This window comes from Solanum dulcamara, chromosome 6 (assembly GCF_947179165.1).
Source record: "Solanum dulcamara chromosome 6, daSolDulc1.2, whole genome shotgun sequence".
Classification (NCBI taxonomy): Eukaryota; Viridiplantae; Streptophyta; class Magnoliopsida; order Solanales; family Solanaceae; genus Solanum; species Solanum dulcamara.
The window spans coordinates 40,834,097-40,861,182 of record NC_077242.1 but is presented as its reverse complement, the minus strand read 5'-3'; the positions used below and the strand labels follow the sequence as shown (position 1 = coordinate 40,861,182).

Below are 27,086 nucleotides of genomic sequence, written 5' to 3'. Positions count from 1 at the left end.
CTTGATTAGAAGAACCCCAATTTGCAAAATTTAAGCAAAAAGAAAAATTCACAAAAAAAAGAGACATTAATTCAATGAAACTCAAAAACCAAGAATTTATCAATTAATCATTAACTACACTACAATTTGGCTTGACTATAAGAACCCCAGTTTGCATTATGTAAGCAAAAAGCAAAATCAACAAAAAAAATAATCAAAAGGAGACACTATTTTCACCGAAATTAAAAATGTATCAGTTAATCACACCTCGATTTGTCTCGAGTCTAAGAATCTTTTAAATTATATTATTAGAGCTGACATACTTAAAGTGACTCATATATATTTATATAATTACACAAATAGTTTATATATATTATATCGTTACAAAAGTGGCTCACATATATTTTTTTCATCTTAAAAGAATGTTTTTTTTATTCTTAATTTTAAAAAAATTCATGTAGGGATATATTTTTTTGAGAAAATAAAAAAATAAAATACAAACATATACTCATACATGAATTTTTTCAAGCAAAGTTTAGGATATATTGAATTATTTCACACATAAATTATTTTTTGACTTCTTTGATTATCATTACTTGAGTATATTATTCTTATTTCATTTTTTTCGTTCATTGTTTGGTGTAAAAGTAAGAGAAATAAAAAGAAAGAAATATGAATTTTTTTTTAGAAAATCTCTTTTTTTTTATTAGAGAGTAGAAAATATTTTTTAGGAAAATAGTTTCTTACATGAAAATCAACCCTAGTAATTGACTCGAGATTCGACCCCGACACCTGATGTGGGAGCCTACTCGACTTTCAACCCAAAATCCGACTTCCAAATTTATACTCGAGTGCGACTTTCGAATCGAAATCTAATCACACCCGAATGAAGACCTAACTTTCAAATAATTTGATATTTTTTAAATTTTTTTTGGGAGGGGGGTTGGGGGCTGGCATGGGGATCGGGATTAGCGGCGGGGTAAAAAAAATAATTCAAAACTTGAAATATTTTTCAAAAACAAGTTTTAATCTTTTTTTGTGTGTGTGTAGGGGGGGGTGTGGGGGGGGGGCAGTTGGGGTGGGGTAAAAAAATAAAGTTTTAAATTTTGGGAGGGATTGGGTGGTCGGGGTAGGGATAGGATAAAAAAAATAAAGATTTTAAAATGTGAAATATTTTTCAAAAAAAACTTTTAATATTTTCTTTAAAATGAAATTTTAATTGTTTTTTGGGGAGGGGGGTCGTGGTTGGAGTGGGGTAAAAAAATTATTGTAATTTAAGGTTGAAGGAAAGATTTGAAATATATATTCCTTAATTTTTGAAAGAAAATTATTTTCCTTAAATTTCAGAAAAATAAATTAATTAGGAAAATATTTTTCAAAATATTTAAGTCAACCAAACATAAAAAAAAAATTTGAAAAAGATTTTCTTTTATTTCGTACCAAACACTCTATAAATGATAAATTTCCTTTTTTAGAAATTCAAGAAATTACGACACTAAATGAACAATCTGTAAATGAAAAAAGAAAGAAAGAAAAATAAAACAGTATATTCTCTCGAGAATGTTTCTTCTGAGACATCTAACTAACAAGAGGAGGCCGAAACAAGGGAATAACATCAATAGTAAAATTGCTTGTTAAATTGCAAAATGACAAGAGAAATTAAAGAATAGCTTTAATGGCGGCATTTTTAGCTAGTAAATTTGAGAAAGAAAGAAAGGAGGAGAACTTTTTTTTTCTTTACAAAAAATAAATAAATGGTGAAATACACGAATTTAGCGCTTGTGTTTCCCACAAAACACAGGATTGGTAATATATAGTTGGCGTGAAATTACTCTCCGGGATCTTCTTTGCTTTCAATGTCAAAGGCTTCAGAAATAAGGTCACTCTTTGTGTCACTAGCATCTGAAGTGAAGTCCATAAATCCAGCGACGGGAAATGAAGCTCCGAATCTGGACCTCACTATCACAAATCTCAACCGTTCGCTTAACCTCTCCGAAACAATTCCTAGAGTTAGGGTTTTGGACACTGCCCTTTCTGTTATGTGCTTCACATCGTCCCAGGTCATATCTCATCACAAAACAATCAAAGCAAAAGAAGAAGATAATTATGAGCCTTTTTTTTAATAAAAGAAAATTTGAATGTCTAATTTGAGATGTATCTGCAATTTTGTGATTACCTGTAGGTCTTCAATTGTACAATTGAGTACTTGGTGAAGACAATTGCTACAGTGCTATCTTCTTCAATTGTATGCAAGGTTCTCAGAACTGCTGACGGGGAGCTTCTGCAAATTGGTGGATTGATTTCTGGTCAGGATTGTACCAGAATAGTTGTATCTTGTGCTGATGTTCTGCAGGAACTTGAAAGATTTCAACGTAATTGTCTCTTTCAACTATGCATGTTTTAGGTGTTTGGTGATATTTTCTATTTAAAAGCTCTTCACTTTGTGTAGAGAGGATGCTAAAAGAAGAAATTTCATGTAGACCTCTAGATGCAGTGGTTGTACATTTTAGAATCATGGTGAGTGACATATTAATAGGAGACTAGGTTGATCTAAGATTACATGGAAGGAATTCTCGCTAAAGACTTATAATTTCTTGAATCCACGAAGAGTTAGCAAAAAATAGGACATCACGGAAGAGAAAACGATCTGCATAGGTGATTAGGGTTAAGTCATGTTAGTATGTTTACTTAGGTCCTTTGTTCTGTAGGAGTCTTTCTTTCATACAGGAGATTTGGTTTTCAGGTCAACATTATCAGTAGAAAAATAGAAATACAAAAAGATGGTTAAAGAGTTTGTGGAATTTCCATATCTGTTTTCCCGTTGATTGTAGTCTTTGCTAATTATAATTGAACTTATCTATTGAAATGTTTGGCATGTTTTATGTTATTCCAGCAGATCTTTCTCCAATCATTTTGTATGCCGTTGTGAGGGTGGCAGTACTAGCATCACGAGTTCACTATTTACTGAAATTGCCTCCTATGCTTGACCTAAGATCCATTGATCGAAGACACTGTGCTTGGCTAAAACAGTTACGTTGTCAAAAAGAAATTAACATTGAGAGTGGAAAAATACCACTAAGGTTGGTCAAAGCAGCTTTTCTATCATTCGTGGACTTGTTATTTCTGTATCCTCTATTTCTGAGCCTACTGGGTTGTAGGCCTACTTCTATTTCTTATATTGGAGCATATTTTGGAATTCTATGTCATCTAATTACTTCAATTTTTCTTGAAGTTCTGATTGAACATGCTTAATGTTGCATCATGTCTCTTAGAAGTCTCTGAAGACAAAAGACAGCTTGAACTGATTAGAAAAAGAACAGTATTCTTGATTGTCCTTTTTTTTTGTTTAATGGACTGATATGCATATCGATTTTATATATCAAAAGAATGAGAAAAGATTACATTTGGCATTGAGGCGATATAGTTTAATGCTACAAGAGAAATGATAGTGTTGATATCCTTTCTTAGTAAATGGGAAATGCTATTTGATAAATGCTGGATGTGTCCTTCATGATAAATATGCTACTAAGATACATTGCAGAAACTATTGTGTTAATTACATGAATTTTAAATCTTGTCAACATGTGCACCCCGTTCAAATGAGTTGCTTCTTAATTGTTTTGGTGTAACCCATCTAATGAATCACTTTTTCCATAATATTTTCCTTTGCTCTGCAGGTTGCTCTCATGGCAACTAGATCACATGCTTCTGAAGTATGATGTATCTCAAGTTTTGCAAGAGTTCATTAAGAGACCTTTCCTTTGTTTAGAAATGGAATTTCATGAGAGGAAAGAATGGCGTTCAATTGTTATATGTTTGGTACTTTCTCCTGTCATGTTTACTGAGACTAGGTCCCTGTTGCATAACTGGTTTCTTCTGACGTAAGTCCCAGACCTGTTTTTCTTTTCTTCTTTCCTGTTGTCAGTAACCAGTAAGGTTACTGTAGTGATAACTCCAGTAAATTCTAAAACCTTTTTATTCTATATGCCTGCATATATATTTTGTACTGCATTGTAGTTTTTTATCACATTCACCATTTTCTTCTTAGATTTTTCTATTGAAGGATAACCTTGTGGCTCTCTGTGATTCTAATGTGCTACTTGAAAACTTTAAATTTGAAAGATTCTCCTGTTGTAAGATCCTTTGGGTTCTCATATTGTTGCACTGCTATTTTGCAGGGGTTTTTCTTCTATTCTAGAACTTCAAGTTAAGCTGGTCTCCCTGGTGCTAGATATTATTTCCAGACCAATGTGGTGGGGCATATCAATGGATCTTGGATTAAAACTTCCATTTTCACATTCTTACTTTCCATGCAAGAAGCGGATTTTGAGGATTTTGACTGGACCTTTGTCCTTGGAATCTTTGGAGTTTTTAGTTCATGAAGTTTGCAAGCCAGGTGACGCATTTTCAAAGAAAGCTGTGAATATTGCCAAAGTAAATCAGAGTTCTATTTGGTAAGTTATTGGTTCATGGTGTTTGATACAATTAGTTTGCACTGTCTGAGTTTATGGCTAATATGGTACTGTCCCATGCTATTTATGTCAGGGGAATTACAGTAACTTTCCCTTCTTGGTTCATTTTTGCTTCTATTTTGCTCTTCTCAGAAAAGAGTTTGAGGGACGAGTACTGCTCAAGATGCATATATGGAGCAGGTAATCTTAACAATTCACAGGACGTTAAAGCTCCTTTTCTTGCTACTGCTGCAAAGTTTATAGCATGGAGTTTGAACCCTACTGGTGAACCCTACTTGGAACTTTTAGTTGATTATCTGACCAAATTTTCCAATTTATGGACTATGAACAAGTTTGGCTCAGATGAAGGCAATGAGACAACTCTTTGTCGCAACAAGGAAGTCGGGGGATCCCTGTCCTTTAAGAAGGAAATGGTGAATATCCTGGATTCCAATTGCCAAGAACTTGCTTTCTGGATTAAAGAATTTCAGGAGATGTACATTGGGCACTCAAACAAAGTAAATGAAAGCTTTGCTCCAGATGAAGAACTAACACCAGGTGTTAGGTTACAGAAGAGCATGTTGTTTAGGAGGATACCAATAGGCATCTTGTTTGGAAGCTTGAATCATATAAGTGATGCTGAATGTGAACTGCTTTTGCATTATGGTGCAACTGGTACTCTCATGCAATTCACCGGAGGACAACCTAGAATGAAGGATAGGAAATCTAACCATGAAAGGAAAAATGGCTTGATAGCATGGGCCGAGACATACACAGGAAAAGAGGCTACAGCAGGAGCGCGTATTGTCTTTGACATAACTGATGTAACTGAAAGTATATCAGCTTCTATGTTTGAAACTGAGGAATGTGGACTCAATTTTGTGTGTGACGTTAAACTAAAGGTTGGGACATATCTTGTCAAGTGTGTGAACAGGCTACTCCAACTCACACCGGAGAAAAACAGCATACAGCTGAACATGAAGGATCTCTATGATAGAATGCTCAGGTGGAGAAATCAAGGGAGAGATGTTTTCCAAAATTATTGGGAATTAGATGAAATAATAGATGCCTGTGCTTCAGCAGCCTTTTGAAAACCCCGTACAACATCAATCGAATGTGCAAAACTGAAAAATCGTGGCCCGTAAGAAATTGTTTTGGTGGCATGGTTCTGCTTTGTAGAAGTACTATCCTCAAGTAAGCAATCTTTTTGTTTCAAAGTTATGTTGATAATCCTACATTGTATATAGGTCTTCTGTGCTGATGTCCATTTTTTAATGACCTAGTGCAAGTTTGTCTACCCATGAAATTCTTATTTATCTTACTATTGACAGTTCTTCCTCTGAATGCCATCATATGTCATCTCTTTGTATTATCCACAACTGATGTTTTGAGCTGTTCTATATCTCCTGATCAGACGCAGACTTAGGGTTTGAGTGTAACCGGGGCTCCACTATCTTTATTATTACTAGTGACAAAGTTCGGCGCGCAACTCCTTAAAAAACATATGATTATGATAGCAAAGTTCCAAAACAAAAAGGGTTACAAAATTAGAATGAGGGAAAAAAATCCCTTTGTTAAAGATTAACAGGGAGACTAAAGTATAGGTTTTGGAATTTGGGGCTTTTTTTGGGGAGGGATTTTGTCACGACTCAAGCTACACACTAGATGTGACACAGCGAATAGAATCCCGAAAGACCCTAAACAAGCCTCAGCATAAGAATGACTTACGATCACAAAATAACCAAAGTAAACTAAAAACGAAAGATAAGTCTCAATATAACAAACTCAACATAAGGAAGAAATCTGATTGTAACGTCTGAAAATGCAAAAATCATACTAGTCTGACATAGCCGCTACTATCATATGTATGGCATAGGACAAATCCTAGCTCACGAAATAAACTAAAACTGAATGAAGTCTGAAAATGAAAAGACATAAGGAACTCATTAAATGGCCATGCCCTCGAACCAAGAGGACTCACCAAGCAATGCACGCCGATAAGAATCTTGTACTTACTGAGGCCGGATGGGGAGCGTTGTAAGCTATATTATAAAACAATATAGGCAAAATAAGTATGCGGTTAGTACTATGTAATGTACTGAGTATGGAGAATGTGCAATGCATGACATAAAACATGATAACGCAATGGCCAAGCTAAAACATAATCCCTTAAAATATCGTTAAAAAGAAAAAACATGGTCAATGCTATATTCGTAAGAAAATCATAAGCTTAACACAACACAAGTGAGAGATACCGTAGCTGACATAAACCATGTGAGCTATAAGCCTATAACATGGAGTCCGGTGTCATCCTTCCCACACCAAAAAGAGATTGTCCTACTTGCCATGGTAAGGACCATTAACATGAGCTATTTGTGGATCCACTAGCTAGGGCCAATTAAGGCAAATCCTACAGAGGCATGTAGTTCTTGGACTTGGTTAATCGTCACTGGTCCAACTCGGTGCTAGATAATACTCTCAACAAGAATAATCATAATCATAGCATAATCTTTGAAAATGATAATAATGTTGTAAGACCAAATTCATCATAACATACTTGAAAATCATAAGAATAGCTCATTTAACAAATCATGATTTCATAACATATTCATAGAAGATACTTATTTAAGCATCTAAATCATGATAAGAACACTTCACCTTTTAAAGAAACCTTGTTTTCATAAAAATATCATTGATATTTTATCTAAAATCATAATTCATAAATTCATGATGCATGCATAATTTTTAAACATAGTTCACAACCACAAAATAGGCGTAATGCATGGGTTCATGGGAAATTCATCAAAAACGTGTAATTAAGATTGAATCATGCATAATAAGATCATTAAAAGTGAATAACAATATAATTGATTGAACTCAATGCAAAATAGTCCAAAACTCTAGTGTTAGGAAGAAATCATAAGGATGAATTGAAAATATTTTGGATCTCCATGGATAAAGAGGGTCCACGAATTAAACTCCCACATACCTCAATGGAATCCTAGCTTGAAATTGAAAGAGGAGATTTGAATCCTTGAACCCAAGGTTGATGAAAGAGATGACCTTGAGAAGAATTTCTTGAGAGAGTTTTGGGGTATTGAGTGAATGAGGAAAATTTGAAGGGTTTGGGTAGTTATACGCCTTAGGAAATAGTCCAAACGACATAGCTTAGGTATTAAAAGATCGAAAATGACTAAAATATCCCTAGAATTAAACTGTTGGAGGTAACCTACTGGTCATAGGTCCTCATACGGATCGCCGAGTGGGCTTGTGGAAATCAAGCCAAAATTCCAAGTTTCTGAACTTCGGTCTACAACCACCCCCTACAGATCGTAGACTCTACTACAAGTCGTAGATGTTCTTCATCCTGTTGAGTCCTCAAATCATCCTCTCTAAATCTCCATCTACGGACCACCCTACGGTCTGTAGACAACCCTACAGGTTGTAGGCCCTTCTGTCCTGCCAACTCTCAAATACCCCATCTCTGAATCTCTTCCTACGAGACTACCTACGGGTCGTAGGTCCATCTACGGACCATCTTGTTGTCCCGTAGGTCAACTTCTGGGACTTGAAAAAAATTTCGACTTCAGGATTTTTCCTATGAGGCCCTCCTACGGGCTGTATGACCTTTGTACAATCCATAGGTTGGCTTTGTGGATCTTGCACAAGATAATTTTTTGCAATTGTTTCTTCCAATTACACTTTCTGACTTCTGAGGTGTTACAAATTTAATCAAAAAGTAGGGTGGGAGTGGAGACTAAAGATTAAAAAAAAGAAAGTAAAAGAATTGTTAGAATATAAATAGGAATATTCAATCCTACTTAGAATGAGAATAGAAATAAGAATATGAATAGTAGTAGGAATAGAAATAGTAAATTGTATCCTACTTAGTAAAGGATTGCAGTGTCTATAAATCTTTGTGTAATAATGTAGAGACACAATTCAATAATATTTTTTCTCTTATATTTCTCACATGGTATTAGAGCTCCTAAGATCTTGGTAGAAAATCAAAAACCCTTCCGCTGTTGGTGGGCGCCTATGACCCATATATGCCACTCATCTGGCTATTGGTTATGTTAACAATAGTAGGGTCAATGATAAATACATGAACCCCATTTGAAGGGAAAGAAAGTTCAGTCAGATAGGTCACTGTACATCAATTTTCGGTGACTTTCTAAGATTGTTTTGTGTCAACCCCATATCCGTTAGTGTTTGTGTACGATTGTGCTATCTTTCATGTGACTACTTTCTTATATCTAATCTGTGTAGCATCGAGCCATCTTTCTGGTGACTACTTGTTTCATATTTAGTTTGGTAGCATCGTGTAATCCTTCCAGTGACTACCTTTTTATATGTAATTTGTGTAGCACCATGCCATCTTTTTGGTGATTACTTTTTCATATTTAATTTGTGTAGCATAGTTCCATCTTTTCGTTGACTACTTTCTCATATTTGATTTTTATAGCACCATGCATCTCTCCAGACTACTTCTCATATTTAATTTGCGTAGTATCATGAATTTTTCCGAGATACTTTCTCATATCTAAGTTGCATAGCACTGTTTTTGGTGACTACCCAGATTTAATTTGCATAGTTCCATGTATCTTGTTAGTGACTCTTCAAATCTGATTTGTATAGGGTTGTACCATCATTCCGACCTTACCCATATAATTCTCTTTTTCAACAAGGTTGTTTTATCAATCCTACCCTATCCATATAATTATCTTTCTCAATAGGGTCGTATCATTATTTTGACTCTACCCATATAATTTTATTTTCTCAAATTGTGATCACTTTCAGTTATCAAATCCAATAATTCAGCGCATGAGGATGTTCCGTCTAGTTTTACAATGACTTTTTTGTTTAAGATCTACTCATCTTTTAATTTTGAGAGGATCAATATATTTTATACCAGATTTCAAGCACTTTTCAGCGAGCATTGTATTGTTTTTGACAAATCTATGTTTTTCTGCATTGATTTTTGGTTTAAGATTACTTTTCCCCAAAAAAGAAAGGTATACTCAGATATTTGAACTGGATTACAATGATATTTTCTCTCCAGTGGCTAAAATAGCATATGACCGCGTTTACCTATCTTTGGTTGTCATTCGTCATTTTTCTTTCAATCAGTTGAACATTAAGAATGTTTTTTCCATGGGGATCTCGAGGAAAAAGTCTATATGGAGCAACCACCTGGTTTTGTTGTTCAGGGGGGACTCTGGTAGAGACTTGTATATCAATTGTGTAAGTCACTCTATGGTCTGAAATAGTCTTCTCAAGCTTCTTTTAGGAAGTTCAACGTTGTAATTTATCACTCTGTGTTTTATCAAAATTATGCATCAAATTCAATATTTCATGAGATGAATAAGCACGTTGAGATTGACTAACATTATGCATCAAATCCAGTATTTCATGAGTAGACTAAGCACATTGAGATTGACTGTCAATTTTGTGAAGTCGAGTGGTAAACTTGCAGATATCTCACCAAGCCCCTCATCGGTCCTCACATTAATTACATTTGTAACAAGCTAGGTACATATGACTTGTATGCACTAGCTTGAGGGGGAGTACTAACATAGAAATAGGTATATATAATCCTACTTATAATAGGAATAGTAGTAGGAAAATATATAGTAAATGGTATCCTACTTATAAAGAATTGTATTTAGTGTCTATAAATAGAGTCTCTGTGTAATAATCTGTGTTCTCAAAGGTTCTCTCCTTTTCACCTTTGGCGAATGGTGAGGCAAGGCGATGCCCTCTCGCCTATTACAGCCAAGGCGAGGTGAATTCAAAAGGCGAACTGAGGCACAAAAATGGCAACATACGAGTGGCGAGGCGAGGTGCTATAGGTGTCGCCTTTTTGATTTTTCTTTAAAAAGCCCTGATTTAATAATTTAAAAGAAATATTAAGGTTTATTTGGAGTTTTGGATTTTTCGCAATCTAGACTGCCTTTTTACTCGCCAGTTCCAGCTCGCGACCCTCTTCTTTAACTTGCGACCCGTTCTCCAGTTCACACTTCGCTAGAAATCAACATGTAAGCTTCTTCTTTCATCTTCAATTCTTCTTTGTTCTTTCTCCTCTGCTTCGAGCAATCAAATTCTTTTTTTTCTTCTTCCTTCATATAAAGTGAGCAGCGCACAACAGTGTGTTTTAAATGCTCTATTTTACAATCTTTTTGATGCTCTATTTTTTATTTCCTGGAGATTGGTCACTAGAGCTACTGATCTACCTATATTTTCAACAAAAAATATTATCCTCCTATATTTATATAGTATTAATTTGTCCATAGATAGTGATTTCAATGGCGTCTGATGCTAGCAAAAAGGAGGACATTGAAATATTTGCTAATATATGTTATTGCTATTGAGATTTTGGATATTTATATGTGCAATTAAATATTTTAATATTTTAGAATTAATTGGCGCCTCAATTCAAAAAGGTGAGCGCCTCATCACGAGGCGAGGCAGACCCTTGTCTCCTTTCGCCGTCCAAAATACTGGTAATAATGTAGAAACAAAATTCAATAATATTTTTTCTCTTATATTTCTCACAAGAATGAATGAAACTATGTGGGCTTATAATTTTAAAGAAGAATTAATGATTATGATAGAAAACGAAAAAAAAATGGTTTAGAAATTAGAATGAGGAAAGAAGGGTTAACAGGGAGACTAAAGATTTTTTTTTATGGGAACAGACCCTACACGAGGCTCGCACCTCTCGTGCACAGTCAGGGGTTGAGCATCACCCCCAAGCCTTAACATAAAAATAAAACAGAAAAATACAAGGAGGGGGACATAAACCTTACCTCCGATCCTATGTTGGTTCATAAGTCGGCTAACCTATTAAGGTCGGCTAACTCATCCCCGTAGCAAAAGGAGCTATCTATAACTAGAAAGCAGTAAACCTATGAGAGGACTCCTCCCGATACAAGTCGACTGAGAAAACATAAATGAGGGAGACTCTCCCCTTCCATGAGAAGACAAGAAAGTAACCTACACTAGTCCTATTCAACTATGCTACGTACCATACATAGCTAAATTGAAGAAGAACAAGTATATGAACCTTCTATCTCGCATGGGGTAAAGAAGCTCTTTTCATCTTTGCCCTTTCTCGTCTTGTCGTACCAAGTGAGTCCAGATGGAAGGATGCATCAACTTCAAGATCATGATTATAGCAGCTATGGAGGATGAAAAATGGAAAGAAGTATAACAGTCAGCAGCTTTGGAGCTGTATCAGTCAGCATCTTTGGAGTTGTTGTTGAGGATGATATGGTCCTGAATTGCTGTATGTAGCGGATGTAAGTGGTGCAGCTGTGGCTGAACTGCTGCTTGGAGATCCAACTGCAATCAAAAACTAATGAGGCATAAATGCTGAAGTAGTGCATCCACAATGTTGGAGATGCAGCTGTGATGTCCAAGTGCTTGGCTGCATTTTATGTCCCTAGATTGCATCTCAGCAAGTAAGTAGCAGCTTGCAGTAGCATTGTGCATGATCTTGAGGGCTTCCAGGTTGTTGTACTCCAGTGTTGCTGTGATTGTAGTAGCCAGCAGAAGACAGTTTGTAATGGAGCTCTAGTTGGTTTCTTTATTACTTGCATGCATTGTAGGAGGTATCCTGCAATAGAGAGCCCCATTAAGAGTTGTAATTCTGCTGATTCCTGCAAGTCTGCAATCTCCTTGGGTGCTGCATGTTGTTCGAGGTGTTGTGTATTGTGTCTTGTATCCACAAATGTTACTTGATTTAATGTATCTCCAGCTACCTGCAAATGCATAAAACCAAGCCAACCAAACAAAAAACCAATAGGCATAAACAGAAATGGAAATCCCCAAGTTGTTGTGGTTAAGGTATAGTTGCTGTGGATGGACCAATTGTTGAGACTGTAGCTCCTCATGTTCTTACTGGTGTTGAAGCAGTTGTACCTGCACAAAGAGACACACAACAGGGAACAAAAATATAGTACTGTTGTTGCTGCTGCTGTAGCCCATCTATTGCAGGTATGCGTTGATGTTGCTTTTTGTTCTAGTGAGTTGTTGTATGCTGGAGACCTTGTTCTTGGAGATTTCAATTGTGTTGATGTACCTAAACAAAAACAATCAAACAAAGACAAGCAACCAAACAAACACAAAAACCAGGAGGGAATTGCAATTCTGCACAGTCCTTGTGTAGGCCTCTTAGTGAAGGTATTTGTTTTGGTGGTTGTATCTGTGATGTCCTCTATGTAGGTGCTGATAAAACATGTTGATGAATCCATCCTGACATCTGCAGCTACACAACAAACAAGAACCAGCAAGAAAGGGTTTGCACATGGAGCTGTTGCAGGTGTTGAGCTATTAGAGAAGGCATAGATGGAATAGTGATTAGGAGAGGAGGTCCAGTTATGCCCAGCTGCTGTCTCCCTTCTTTTGGGAATCTTTGAACCTGCATAAAGAAGCACCAAAGAAACAAACAAATGGGGAGAATGGATAAGCTGTTGTAGGTTTGTGTGCAGCTCCAAGTTTCTTTCATAGTAGGAGAGGTTAAGGAACTTGTTGGAGCATGCTTCACAGAAAAGAAGGCCCTTTCTTGTGATCTGGTTTAGCTTCTTTGTGTGTGGTTCCCCAGTAGTTGTTGCACCTAAACAAAAACAATCAAAGGAATACAGACAACCAAACAAGCACCAAAAACAAGAGGGGTCTCCATTTCTGCACCATCCTTTTGTTTCAGTCATGGAGAGTCTTGTATCAGTAGTGTCCTCTATGTATTTGTTGTTAGAGCATGTTGGTGTATATCTCCAACAACCTACAACTACACAGCAAATAACAAAAGACAAGCAAAGACCTGTATAGGCTAACAGAAAAGAATAGATCTCAAAGAGAATTTTGGAGCCTGTTAGGATTTTCAAGGTCGCTCGACTAACGTCTCCACTTATCCGTTTGAGTTGAAACTTCATGAGGTATGCACATATAGCCTTTTGCTTAGCCTTGTAAGATTTGAAGGCTTTTTTCCCAAGTTGGAGCTTCCATATAGCAAATTTCTCTCTCTTTAGGCTTAAGATAGCTGATTGTTTCAAGGTCGCTCGCCTAACATCTCCAATTATCCGTTTGAGCTGAAACTTCTTGGGCCTAGTCATAATAGTAATTGCTGCAATCCTGCAAAGTTTGGATGCCTTGGTGCATGTCCTCATGCTGCTACACACCCTGCACATCTTAGCCTGCTGAAGCTTAGATGTTGCAGGGTGTTTGGAAGTTGTATTTGAGGTTTTCTCTATGTATTTGTTGTTAAAGAAAGTTGTTATATCACTCCAGAAACCTTCAATAATACAACAAACAAGTCCAACCAAAAAAGAACTCGCACAAACTAGCAATAAAGAAGGTACCTCAGTAAGAGCTTTGGAGACTGTTAGTCTCTCTTCTCTAGTGAATATTTTTTCAAAGTGTGCTGTGGCTGCTCTTGCAATATTGTCTTCACCTTGAATAGTATTGCCTTGTTCATCACTAATCTGATGGATGAATAACTTTCTTCTTCTTCCTCTGATAATAGCATGAAAATAGCTGGTATTGGCATCTCCATCTTTGAACCAATGAAGTTGAGTTTTCTGCTTTAAGATAGCCTTCTCCATCTTCAGATATCTGATGTACTGAGCATTGATCTGATGTAGCTTGGACCTGTTCTCTTCAGTATTGTCACTGATTATTTTCTCTTCAGCTTGTCTCACCTGCTCTTCATATTCTTTTTCTGAAGCAAAGATGTCCCCAAACTCATTTCTTGACCACTTACTAAGAGTATTAGAAACTCTTTTCAGCTTTTGTTGGAAGATTCTCATTGGATTTCCTTCCACAGGATTATCCCAACATGCTTTTACAGTGCTAATGAAATTAACATTGTCTGTCCAGCAGTTTAGAAATTTGAAATACTTGCTAACATTACCTTGTTTTGCCATGCTTTCCAGCAGTAGAAGACAGTGGTCAGATCCTGTGGAGGCCAAGTGATTGACAGTTGTTACAGGTATGACTTCTAACCAAGAGTCATTAACCATGGCCCTATCAAGTCTTTTCCAAATTCTAGCATCTTTGTCCCTATTGTTGCACCAGGTGAACTTCTGCCCATAGAACCCTAGATCAGTGAGTCCATATGCTTCTATCACACTAATAAACTCAAGGCTCTTATTCATATTATATGGCTGGCCCCCCATCTTTTCTTTAACATCTGTAATAACATTGAAATCTCCAATGGTGCACCAAGGCTTCTCCTTACTGGAGAACTGCAACATCTTGTTCCATAAGTCTCTTCTCATGTAATCCTTGCACTTTGCATAGACAAAGGTAATGAGGTAGCTGTTAGGACAGGCCACATGAGTGATCTCACAAGTGATCTGCTGCTCATCCTGGTCCATAATGTTGCAAACAATGTCTTTGTTCCAGAATAACCAAATTTTTCTATTGGAGTTGGACATAACATTATCCATACCTAGCTGAATTCTGTGGAACTGAATTTGAGATTTGTTGGAGAATGGTTCCAGCACTGCTATGATAGACAGCTTATGAAAGTCTTTCAACCTTTGTAACCTGCCAAGGCCCCCCTAAGTATCAATACTCTTTGCATTCCAACAAATTATACTAATCATCAGCGTTTTTGAGTTTTGGACCTTGTGTTGATGTTGCTTTTGACAGCAACATTATCAGAACTGGTGATGGTACTTTTCTTATTCTTCTTCTTTGTTTGCTTACTTGTTGAAGATGGATCATTTTCCTCATTGACCTGCTGCTTTTCCTTCTGCAAAAAAACTTCCATAGTGGTTCTAAAGGCTTTTATTTGATCTTCCTAGTTTTTTTCCTCCCTTTGGTCAGGATCATCCTCATCTTCAGAATGAGTGACCCTGTACTCATCAGTCAAATCCTCTGAGATGTCTCCTTTTCTAAGTGCATACTTCTCATTAGATGTATCTTGAATTTGTAGAGGGGTCACATATATGCCTGCTTGTTCTGGCACAAGAACATAGTTCACACTTGGTTGTCCAGATTTCATGTCCTGAACAAATTTCTTTTTAATAGCATCCCTCTTCTTTTTACTCAAAGATAGAGTACTTTTATTGTTCAGAAGCTGAGCTACTGCACCCTGGTTTTGTTCACTGCTCTTTGGAGATTTAGTATCTTCCTTATCAGTCACATTAATCTGAAGCATGTCCTCAGAAACCTGTTGAATATCCTCTTGTTGAACCTGCCTGTTGGACCTTATGGCTGCTGAAAAAGTGGTTGCAGGGGCTGTAGAGTCTCTTCTATGGTCTACCAATAGATGTTCCCTCCCCCTGGTTTCCCCTTCCTACAAATTAGTGGGTGTCTCCTGTACTCCCCCTTCCTTACCTCCATAAACTTCTTCAGCCACAACAACAACATTATTTAAAACATTAAAGCTATTGGGGGAGCCATGGGGGTGTGGGAGCACTGAGTCAGTACCTGGGCCTTTGGCATTGTGGCACTCCACATCAGTATGCTTTTCTGCAAGTTTGCTAGTTCCCTTCCTTTTAAAAACCTGCTGAATGGGCCTGTGAGGATTGGGAACCAATATTCTATGGGGAGGGGGCTGTTGACTCTGGACTCCAGAATCAACATTACATATTTGGACATTATCATTATTAATATTAAAGAAAGTACCTGATGGCAACATGTTCCTTGGTTGCTGATTATCACTGGTTGTTGGTTGAGGCATTTTTGAGCTTTCTCCTTGGTGCATCCTGCTTTGTTTACTTTGATGAAGAGTTCCTTGTTGGTGGGGTTGGTTATTCTTCTTGGTTTTCTTTTTTTTGAATTTGCCATTCCTCTTTTTCTTGGTTATTTTCATGGTCTTCATCTGTATTATTAAGCTGCTTTTCCTTGTTGTTGTTTTTCTCTTGGAAATGCTATTCATTAGCCTTACCTGTGCTGGTTTTGTCCTTATCTGCAACAGTTTCTTCTTGAATTTTCTTTTGCCTATTTTCCTCCTCTCTTCTCTTCACTGTACAGGTAGTGTGAGTGTGGCCTTGATGCTTGCAGTGTTGGCAATATTCAGGCACCTCTTCATATTGAATTGGTTGTCATCTACCCTTGCCATTCACATCTTTTTGAAAGCCCATCCATACATGTTGGGGTCTTTGTTTGGTAAGATCCACTTGGACCTTTACTTTAGCTACACTACCTCTAGTTTTCTTATATGTTGCCAAGTCCAGGAACAACACTTTCCCAACTGGAGATAGTAGAGGTGTAACCACTTCCATACTATAACAATGCCAAGGAAGTTCTGGTAGGATTGCCCAAATAGGTACCAAGGGAGTTTCCTCCTCTGGTTTAAATGTGGGAGTCCACAGTTGTAGCCTCATGAGCTGGCCTTGGATAAACATTTTTCCTTTTGACCACACTGTTGTGTGATCAAACTCATTGTCCAAGTCAATGTATATATGTTTGGAGTTGAAATGAGTCAGCTTAACCCCTCCTTTAAGCTCAGTTTGTAGGATGGACTCTTTTCTAATAACTTCCATCCTTGGCATTGTATGTGTAAACTTCCCAATAAGGGTGTATTTACACTTAGCTGCTAAGTTAACCATGAAGTCCTCTTCAGAGAATACAACTGCAGGGTATCCTTGCTTTGTGGTGATTTCAGGGGGAGAGATACATATAGGAGTACTTTGGATAGTCTCTTGGGCTCTAAGTCTGGTAGCAAGATTGTGTGTTATAATAGGATTTGGAGGGTTGGGAGTATTTAGAACAGGAGTTCTAGTTTGGTTGTTGATTTTGGGAGCATAATTGTTCCTAATTGGTGGATGGCTGTTCTGATCTTTTCTATGGTTGTTGGGATTGAACACCTCAAAGTTGTTAGAAATTTTCAAGGGAGTAGAGTTGGGAATGTAAGGTTTGTGACCAGCTGTTTGGTTTACTGCAGGACCTTTGGGATGTAGATTGCTCACACCACCTTGTTGGATTTGGCTCTTACCTTTACCATTAGTTTTATCACTTAACTCAGATTGTACACTAGCCATATTATCCTCAGTATTTCCATTTACAATTTGGACAGCACATATAGGATTAGAAATCAATTTAATAGGCTGCAGCACAAAGTTGTTATGAATAATATCATGAGTATTATGATTAGTCAAGTTAAGAGACTTACCTGTTGCTCCTTGTGCAGACAATCTGAAGTTCTGGAAGCTGTGGTCACTTCCTGTAACCTTGTGACCTGTAATCAAATTATTTCTCACATATTCCTGATTATGTTCACCATTTGTAGATTGAGAGACAAGTCCATGCTGTTGAGCCTTGTCCTGAGGCAAGTTCACTTCCTCATATGCAGCATAGTGTTCTTCCCTCCTTTGGTCGTCTCTACGACTTTTCGAATTTGAGCTTTTTGGGGAAGTTTCAATATAACCTGGATACTTTGTTGGAATTGTAACACCAATATGAACATTTTGGTCTGTTTGTTGCTGCAATTGATTCAGTAGAACTCCGGCAAGCCCACTTTGGCAGTCGTCTTGACGATTTTTCGAATTTGAGCTTTTTGGTTGTAATTCGAGACATTCAGTATGGCTGGGAATCCTCTCTACACTGTTGCCTACCTGTTGACATTGATTGTGCCTCCATTGGATCGCCGGAGCTCCGGCGACTCCATGATTGTTAGGGTTGGAAGGTAAATTCGAAGCTCTTGGTGATGATTCGAAATGGCACTCCTGGCCTGGAAGATGCACCTCTACATAAGGAACATTTTGGCATTCAATTTCATCAATTTAGGTTACCGAAGCTCCGGCGCCGCCACCGCGCTCGTCACCCGAGTTGATTCTTCCGGCGAAAATTACACCCAGCGATTCATCGTGGGTTGGAGAACAAAACCTTGGTACTGCGCCTTCTCAAATGTCGCCGGAATCTGCTAGAGATTGAAGGCAGCGCTCCTGCGATTGTGCGGCGATTGTGGAAGAAATTGCCTGCTGATTTCTTTTAATTGGTACCGTAAAATTATGTGATTCTTGGACCATAACTGGTTCTTATGTAGTTGAATTTAGTTCTGAATTCCTTTCCCTTCGAATCAATCCAGCATTGTGCCAGGACATGATTTGTTGTGCACGCAGCAGCTCTTCTTCAGTGACATAAATATCCATCGCTTTAGATTTTTGTAAATTGAAAGAGCTGTGATTGTAGTTTGGGGATGAGACAACTTCTGTTGCGTTCGTATCGATGAAACCTTCGATTTCATCTCTAGAACGAAATTTTTTGACGTCGGGAGGTGGGTCCCACCTTATTTCGAGATTATGACTCAAATGCCCTTCCATGAGAGGTTTTCTTAGAGAGCAGTTTTTAGAGAGAGAAAAAATGGGAGACTAAAGATTAGGTTTTGAAATTTTGGGCTTTTGGTGAGAGGGATTTCATCAAAAAGTAGGATGAGAGTGGGGATTAAATTGTAAAAAAAAACTTATAAAAATAAATAAACCTATGTAGGCTTAAAGTTTGTAAAGAATCAGGTTTTCCTGCTAAAAATGTAGCAAGTGTTGTCACCGAGATTCAATCTTGGGGTGAGCACTCACAAAGAGAGCCCAAGGGGCATTTTAACCAGCTGCCCTAATAATAGATATTTGGAGGGTTCTTTTAAAAGATATGATAGATCTGCAAAGTATATACACATATATACAGAGTTATCTCTGAGGTTAGGGGTGCACGTGGACCTCCTCGTAATAGGATAGGTCCGCCCCTACTCCGGATAGTAAATGTCTTTTTATGATTAAGAAACCCCCCTCTCCTAGGGAAACAATAAATGTTGATCACTTTAGACATAAATGATCTTTACGAGATGAAATGGATATTGACATCCATCTTAATGAAGCAAGTGAATGTGTTGTAGGACTTACATATTTAGGAAAGCACAAAAGGATGCAAAGCTATATAAGCTAACCTACTGACACAGTTTTTGGGCAATAAAATTATTAGAAAGAAAACTGGATGTTGGCTCCCTTACAACTTGTATCACTTTACAAGAAACTTTACTCCTCTCGCGACTTAGTTTTCAGCCATTTGGTGTAAGGGTGGCCAGTGACCCAAAAATTAGTTGTATACATATATATACACAAAACTTATTTTTATGGATACTTAAAAGTCATAGTGGCATATGGAATACAAGATGTTGTACAATTTCTTTCATCGATAAATGGACAACTTTTGTGGAACTTGTGAAATTAAAGCTTGTGGAGAAGAAAGGATAATCCGAGTATCTGTATATAATGAGACGTTGCTCCACTGTTGCCTGTAAAAACCTATGCCACATTCAGCTGCAAATAGCTTTCGCAGCTAGTTTCTTAGAGGTATTTGGACATGGATCTCCTCCAAAGACTTCAGGCACTACATTTACTGAACAAGATTGCTGTCCAATATAGTTCGGAGAACGTACAAATGAACTTTCAGATTAGCCAATGATGATAAATGAATGAGATCAATGAAATGTTAAACTCATGATTTTTAGAAACAAATTAAAATACAGAAATCATTGTCTGTGAAGATCTCCATGGCCTGTGGTGGTCATTCGTGGTCCCTGCCTTGGAAAGTTTTCTGAGGACCTTAGGGTAGGGGTCATCATGGAGGACACTATGGTCCGTCGTGCTCACCATAGTCTGTGTTCCCTCATCGTGGTTCCTTCCCTACAGGTTGGGTTTTTGAACTGCCAACACGATGGCTCACTATGAGGCGTTGTGCGACTCAAGGTCTGGATGTCCTTCCATGGTCATCACCTGGTGCCGGTTTTCTGCATTTCTCTGGGATTTCATTCTTTGTTCCTCATTTTAGGACTTTCCAACTTTCTAGGTCTTACAATATATCCCCCATGGGAATATTCGTCCTTGAATGAGAATTATTAGCATAGGAAAGTATACGACACGAGGACTAGAAACCCAACATGAATACAATGACACTTGAAATACATAGAACATGAGATATTTGAACTTAGCATAAAACATGGCTTTAGAAATTCAACTTCATGAACATGCACGCATATGAAAACTTAGGAAAATCTGAAAGGTAGGAGTCTTAACAATTCATGAATGACTTAGTACCTTAGGCTTGATTAGAATGAAATAGATGAGGGTATTGTTTCATCATATCCACTTCCGCTTCCCATGTAGCGCTTTCAAATTGTTGATTTCTCCAAAGGACTTTGACGGATTCAACTTCTTTGTTCCTCAATCTCTTAACTTGCTGGTCCAAAATTTCAACCGGGACCTCTTCATAGGTCAAGTTTTCTTCAACATTCACCACTTTCAATGGGACAATGGAACTCGGATCACCCACACATTTCCTTAACATAGACACATGGAATACCGTATGAACCATGGCCATATCTAAAGGCAACTCCAACTCATAATGTAAACTTGAAAGTAGAAAAGTTAGAAAAATAGAGAATCCTTCAAAATTTAGCATGTTCTCATGTTGACGAGTCACTTTTTGACTCGTAGTGCCATTTATGACTCATAGGGATGAGTTATAGAGTCAATCCCAAAAGGCTGTCTCAGAACAACCTTAGATGACACCCTATAATTCAACAAGATGAGTCGTAGGAGTGTCTATGATTCGTCATACCCAATCGTCACTAAAGTTCAGAGACCCTCCATTTGTAGATTTTCATAACCCTGCTGGACTAGTCATGTTTAAGACTCGTAGTCCTTTAGACGAGTCGTAGACGTGACTCGTAGGTAAGGATTAGAGAATCCAAATTCAAGGTCTTCTTAGACTTGTAGGATAAGTCCTATTGACGACTCGTGATCTTGAAGACGAGTCGTAACCACGACTCATAGACCCAACTTTAGAGGTTCTTTAAATACCATAAAACTAAGTACCTGCACTATGACTCAAGTCTACGAGTCATAGACTTGAGAACGATTCATAGAAGTGACCTCGTAGGGTCAAATCAGAGTTTTAATGAAGGGTAATTGTGTCTTTTCTCAAGTTCGGTTCAATGAACCTAAACATTTTTAAGGCCAAGTTCAAGTCTATATATATCTAATACTTTGAAATTTCCCTCATTCTAAATCATTCATCTAAATTCTCCTAAGGAAAGAACTCAACTTTCTCAATCTCTCCTCAAAACTCAAAGCTAGGGTTCCATATTTTCATCAAGGTTTCTTCTTCAATTCTAAGTGATTTCAATCAAGGTATGTGGGGATCGATCCATGGGTTCCTTTCACCCATGGATTCCCAAATTTTTCTCAAAGTCTTTCCTTTAATTTTTAATTGGTTACTAACCCTAGTTTAGATGAATTACATCAGGCTGTTTCAATTTCATTTTGAATTATTGTCAATGATTATTCCAAGCATGTTTCCACATGAATTTCATGATTTAAGTTGAATTATGAATGTCCATGCATAAATTTATTTCCAATTATGATTATGAAGTTAAAGATGATTTTCTTGAGTTGGTTATGAGTTCAATGATTTTTAAGGGAAAGTTTTCATGAATAAAGTTCAGATTATGATTTAATGATGAACGTTACGATGATGATCAATTTGATCTAAGATAGTTATTATGGTGTGATAAGTGCAATTCTCACACAAATCATGTTTAATGATGGTGATAAGGATAATTCTCACCGAAGGTATGGATTCCTATGAATCACTAAAGTTAATGAGCTATTGTTATTATATTTTATAAAGATGAATTAATAAGTAGTTACTCTCTTTCCCTATAATGTTTATGATCATGTTTTAATGAATTCCGTTGGAATATTGACTAAGCATCGAGAGGAATTCTAGGTGGGGTTCGCTCTGGTAACGTAGTTAGTTACCCAAGGGAATCCTAGTAGCAACCTAAAGTCCCAAACTACATTTCCCACATAGGTTTCCATTATGGCCTAGATAGTGGATCCATATATAGCTTACAAAGTTAAAGTTGTTTCTCACAGAGTATACCTTGGCAAAGTAGCCTCTCACTTCTCGATGTAGGAGTTACATCAGATTCCATGTTATAGCTCTCATGGTCTTAGAATATTGATTAAAGGTCTTATCCCACACAAGTTGAATGTAAAGATATGATATTTACTATGAAGTTTTATGATGCATTGACCGTAAGTTTTCATATGTTTCAAATGCTTTTAAGCTTTATTCATATTCATTATATTAGTTATGCATCTTATGTCATATTGCTCAGGTTCCTTTACTTGTTTATGAATACCTCACATACTTAGTACCTTCTATATACTAACACATATTTTGCCTACATTGTCTCATAATGTAGGGGTGGACATCAATCATCCTATTCGTGGCTAGAGTTGCATTAGTTATCAAAGAAGTTGGTGACTTCTCATTCATCGAGGACAAGACTTTTCTTTCATGTTTCTTACATGACTTCATCTTATGTTGTGGTGAGATAGGATCTTTTCCTAAGCCCCTATCAAAGTCTAGAATAAAGGCATGATTATATGCATTTGATGTAGTCCATTTTGGAAGTTGATTGATTATTTCTACTTCTTAGACTTACACTTGTGCTATGTTTCTTCTTCTTTTCTTATCGTATTTCTTTACCTTATATATGCGATGTATACTAAGATGTCTTGGTTGAAGTCCTTTGAGTTTTCGATTGCAGTGTCATGGCTTGGCCCTAGTTTGGATCGTGACACATAAGCAACCTTACCAACATGGCTCAATTTTTCCATCTTACCAAACCGAACTACACCCTTCATGGGTGAAACCTTCAAGTACACCCAATCATCCACACTAAACTCAAGATCCATTATTCTAATATCGGAATAGGACTTTTGATGACTTTGAGCCGTCTTCAACCTTTCTCTAATTACTGTCACTTTTTACAATGCTTCAAGCATCAAATTGGGACCCAACAAGGTCATCTCACTCACTTCAAACCAACCAATCGAAGACCTACATCATCTCTCATACAAAGCCTCAAACGATGCCATCTCAATACTGGAGTGGTAGCTAGTATTATAGGCAAACTTAATAAGCGGTAGATGATCATCTCAACTTCCCTTGAACTCCAATACACAAACCCTTAACATATCCTCTAGTGTTTGAATTGTCCATTCAGCTTGTCCATCAGTTTGAGGATGGAATGCAGTGCTTAGCATCACTATGGTGCCAAGACCCATTTGAAACGACCTTCAAAAGTGAGAAGTGAATTGGGTAGCATGATCTGAAATAATTTACAATAGTACACTATGCAACCTTACCGATTCCCGAATATTCAACTTAGCATAATCCTTGGCACTATAAGAAGTCTTTACTGGTAGAAAGTGAGCCGGTCATTCTATCAATAGTCACCCAAATCAAGTCATGATGTTTCAGAGTACGAGGCTAATCCAATACAAAGTCCATGTTCATATCTTCCAACCTCCATGTGGGAAGTTCAATGTCTTGTGCTAGGCCACCCAACCTTTGGTGTTCAGCCTTAACTTGTTGGCAATTTGGGCATTTAGCCACAATCCTTGCTATGTCCTTTTTCATGCCACTCCACATTAAAGCTCCTTTAAGTCTCGGTATATTTTTGTCGAACCGAGATGAATAGAGTATGAAGAATTATGAGTCTCCTTCAAGATCAAACCTTTTAGGCCATCCACATCTGGGACACATAATCGAACTTGGTACTGAAGTACCCCATTCCCCCTTGTTAAAAGACCTCTACTTTCTTTCTTTTACCAACTTATTTAACTCTACTAATGTTGGGTCAAGGTCTTATTTTGACTTAACATCCACCACCAAAGATGATTCGGACCTATTATGAATAACCATACCACCATCATAGGAACCACTCAACTTCACTCCTAATCTAGCCAACGGGTGAACATCTTTTACCAATTCATTCTTTCCTTCATCAACATGAGCTATACCTCCCATAGATACTCTACTAAGAGCGTTGGCAACAACATTGTCCTTACCCAGCTGGTAATGCACACTCATTCATAGTCCTTGAGGAGTTCCAGCCACCTTATTTGCCTTAGATTGAGGTCTTTTAAATGAACACATATTGGAGACTTTTGTGATCGATGAACACATCCACATGTACCCCATAGAGGTAATGCCACCAAATATTTTGAGCAAATACAACAACTAATAACTCAAGATCATGGGTAGGGTAGTTACGTTCATGAATTTCAATTGTCTAGAAGCATAGGCTATAAGCTTGATATTTTGCATCAAGACACAACCCAAACCAATCTTTGAAGCATCACAATAAACCACAAAACCTTCTAAGCTTTCCGGTAGAGTCACAATTGGAGCAGAGGTAAGTTGATCTTTCAAAGATTGAAAAATCTTTTCAAACTTATCCATCCATAAGAATTTTGCCTTCTTTAGAGTCAATTTCATCGTAGGAGATGAAATAGAAGAGAACCCTTTAATGAACCTCCTATGGTACCCAACTAGACCCAAAAAGCTCCTAATGTTCAAAGGAGACAATGGTCTAGGCCAATTTCTCACCACCTCAGTTTTCTTAGGATCAACCTTAATTTCATCATCGAACACTATGCGACCAAGAAACGCTACTATTTCAACTAAAATTCCCATTTGCTAAATCTCAAAAACAATTGTTTATCCCTCAAGGTTTGAAGCACAACCCACAAGTGATTTATACATTCTTTTTCACCCTAAGAGTAAATCAAGATGTCATCTATGAACACTACCACAAAAATATCAAGGTAGGGTTTAAGCATTATATTCAGAAGATCCATAAACACCACCGGTGCATTTTATCAACCCAAACAATATCACCACAAACTCAAAGTGACCATACCATGTTCGAAATGCTATCTTGGAAATGTCACACTCACTTACCCTTAGTTGATGATAGACAGATCGAATATCGATCTTGGAGAAATGACTTTCTCCTTGCAATTGATCAAACAAATAATCTATCTTAGGTATTAGGTACTTGTTCTTAATGGTCACCTTGTTCAATTGATGGTAATCTATGCACATCTGTAGCAACCTATCCTTCTTCCTCACAAACAACCAAGGAGCACCCTATGGTGAAATACTTGGCCTAATGAATCCTTTCTCCAACAAGTTCATTAATTGTTCCTTTAACTCCTTTAATTCTACCGTAGCCATTAGGTAAGGGGAATAGAGATAGATTGGGTATTAGGAAGGATATCGATACAAAAATCAACTTTCCTTTTGGGAGGGGTATTTAGAAGGTCATCGGGAAACTCATTAACCAAAGGGATTGACTCAAGAGAAGGACTTTCAAAGTCAATATCCCTAACCCTCACAATGTGGTAAATGCAACCCTTAACAATCAACTTTTTGGCCTTAAGACAAAAACCGAACCTACCCTTCACTATCGAATCATGACCCTTCCATTCAAGAATAGACTCATTTGGGAATTGAAACTTGACTTTACGAGTTTTACAATCTATAGAAGCATAAGATGCATTCAACCAATCCATCCTAAGAACAACATCAAAATCAACCATGTCAAGCTCAATGACATCACAAAGAATGACTTTATGCAAGATGGACATGGGACACGGTATAACCTTTATAGACCTTTCTAGAAATAATCAACTCACCAACTAGGATAGACACCAAATAAGGCTCTATTAATATTTCTGGTAACACATCAAACCTATTTGCAAGAAATGAAATAACAAATGATAAATTGGCACCCAGATCTAATAATGCATACACATCAAAAGAAAAGTCCTTTAACATATAGATAATAACACTTAGTGCTTAGTTAACCTCTTGTCTCCCATGCAAGGCATAAAAGCGGTTGGTGCATTGGCCACTTCCTTGATCTTGTTGACTATGAGAAATTTGTCTTTGAGGCCTACTACCACCACCTCTACAATACCTAGCATGATGACCTAGTTTATTACAGTTGAAGCATGCATTGGAGCCGGCTAAACATTCCCCTTTGTGAGTTCTTCCACACTTCTTGCAAGCGGGGAAAACTTGAGCACCAACATTCTTTTTTGGAACCATTGAGTTAGCACCCTTGTCCTTGTTGAGCCTTGGAGGAGGAGCATTGGTGGAACCTTTTGCCATAAATCTTTGCCCACCTTGGACCTTTCCACTACCACCATAACCGTACCTTTGATCGTTGAAACCTCCACCATCCTCTCTAGCCTTCTTAAATCCTCTTGACCACTCCCTCAAATTTGCTTCCTCAATTTGTTCCACGAGTTCGGAGATATCTAGCTCTTTGACCAATATGTCCATCTTGCACTCCTTGGATACCAAACTAGAAATACCAGAGATAAACTTGCTAATCCTTGACCTTGGGATGGAGACCATGAAAGGAGAATACTTAGATAATTTGGTGAACTTGAGGGCATATTCCCTCACACTGATGATCCCTTAGTGAAGAAGCAATCTAAGAATGCACCCTTGAACACTTCCCACTCTATGGGATCCATATATTCACCCCTCTCAACAACCTATTTCTCATACCAAACTCTTACCATGCCCTTGAGTTCATAGGCCACTAGCTTGACCTTCACATTTGGAGGAACACCCATGATAGCCAAAATTTGATACACCTCCTCAATGAACTCCATAAGTTACTCATCCACTTTGGAATCATAAAACTCGGGCAGATTCATCACTTTCAAGTCCCAAATTCTAGAAGCTATAGTAGGTACTTGAGGAGGCGGAGGAGGAACAATGCCTTGGTTAGTTTGGTTGGATACAACTTAGGCCAACCAGATGATGATGATGTGAAAT

The 27,086-nt window shown here is 37.5% G+C and overlaps 1 protein-coding gene across 5 annotated transcripts; it reads left to right on the top strand.

The window, feature by feature from the left end:
• The first annotated feature begins 1,516 nt into the window (after window positions 1-1,516).
• Window positions 1,517-22,829, top strand: LOC129893532 (uncharacterized). 5 transcript variants are annotated; one of them, XR_008767513.1, is made up of 8 exons: window positions 1,518-2,039; window positions 2,162-2,351; window positions 2,873-3,059; window positions 3,657-3,860; window positions 4,158-4,433; window positions 4,525-5,624; window positions 14,366-14,418; window positions 22,645-22,829. XR_008767513.1 is itself a non-coding variant. In XM_055969082.1 (6 exons), the coding sequence occupies exons 1-6, from the start codon at window positions 1,836-1,838 to the stop codon at window positions 5,519-5,521; spliced, it is 2,055 nt and encodes a 684-aa protein (XP_055825057.1). In that variant the 5' UTR covers window positions 1,517-1,835; the 3' UTR covers window positions 5,522-5,774. The 5 variants fall into 5 exon arrangements, 2 of the variants coding, with proteins under 2 accessions (XP_055825057.1, XP_055825056.1); XR_008767512.1 differs by having other exon boundaries at window positions 14,363-14,418; XR_008767511.1 differs by lacking the exon at window positions 14,366-14,418.
• The last annotated feature ends 4,257 nt before the right edge of the window (window positions 22,830-27,086 follow it).

Coding starts and splice junctions, on each gene's coding strand:
- LOC129893532 (XM_055969081.1), top strand. CDS start 1,836: ATGTCAAAGGCTTCAGAAATAAGGTCACTCTTTGTGTCACTAGCATCT. Junction 2,040..2,161: donor TGTGCTTCACATCGTCCCAG/GTCATATCTCAT, acceptor GATTACCTGTAG/GTCTTCAATTGTACAATTGA. Junction 3,060..3,656: donor AGTGGAAAAATACCACTAAG/GTTGGTCAAAGC, acceptor TTTGCTCTGCAG/GTTGCTCTCATGGCAACTAG.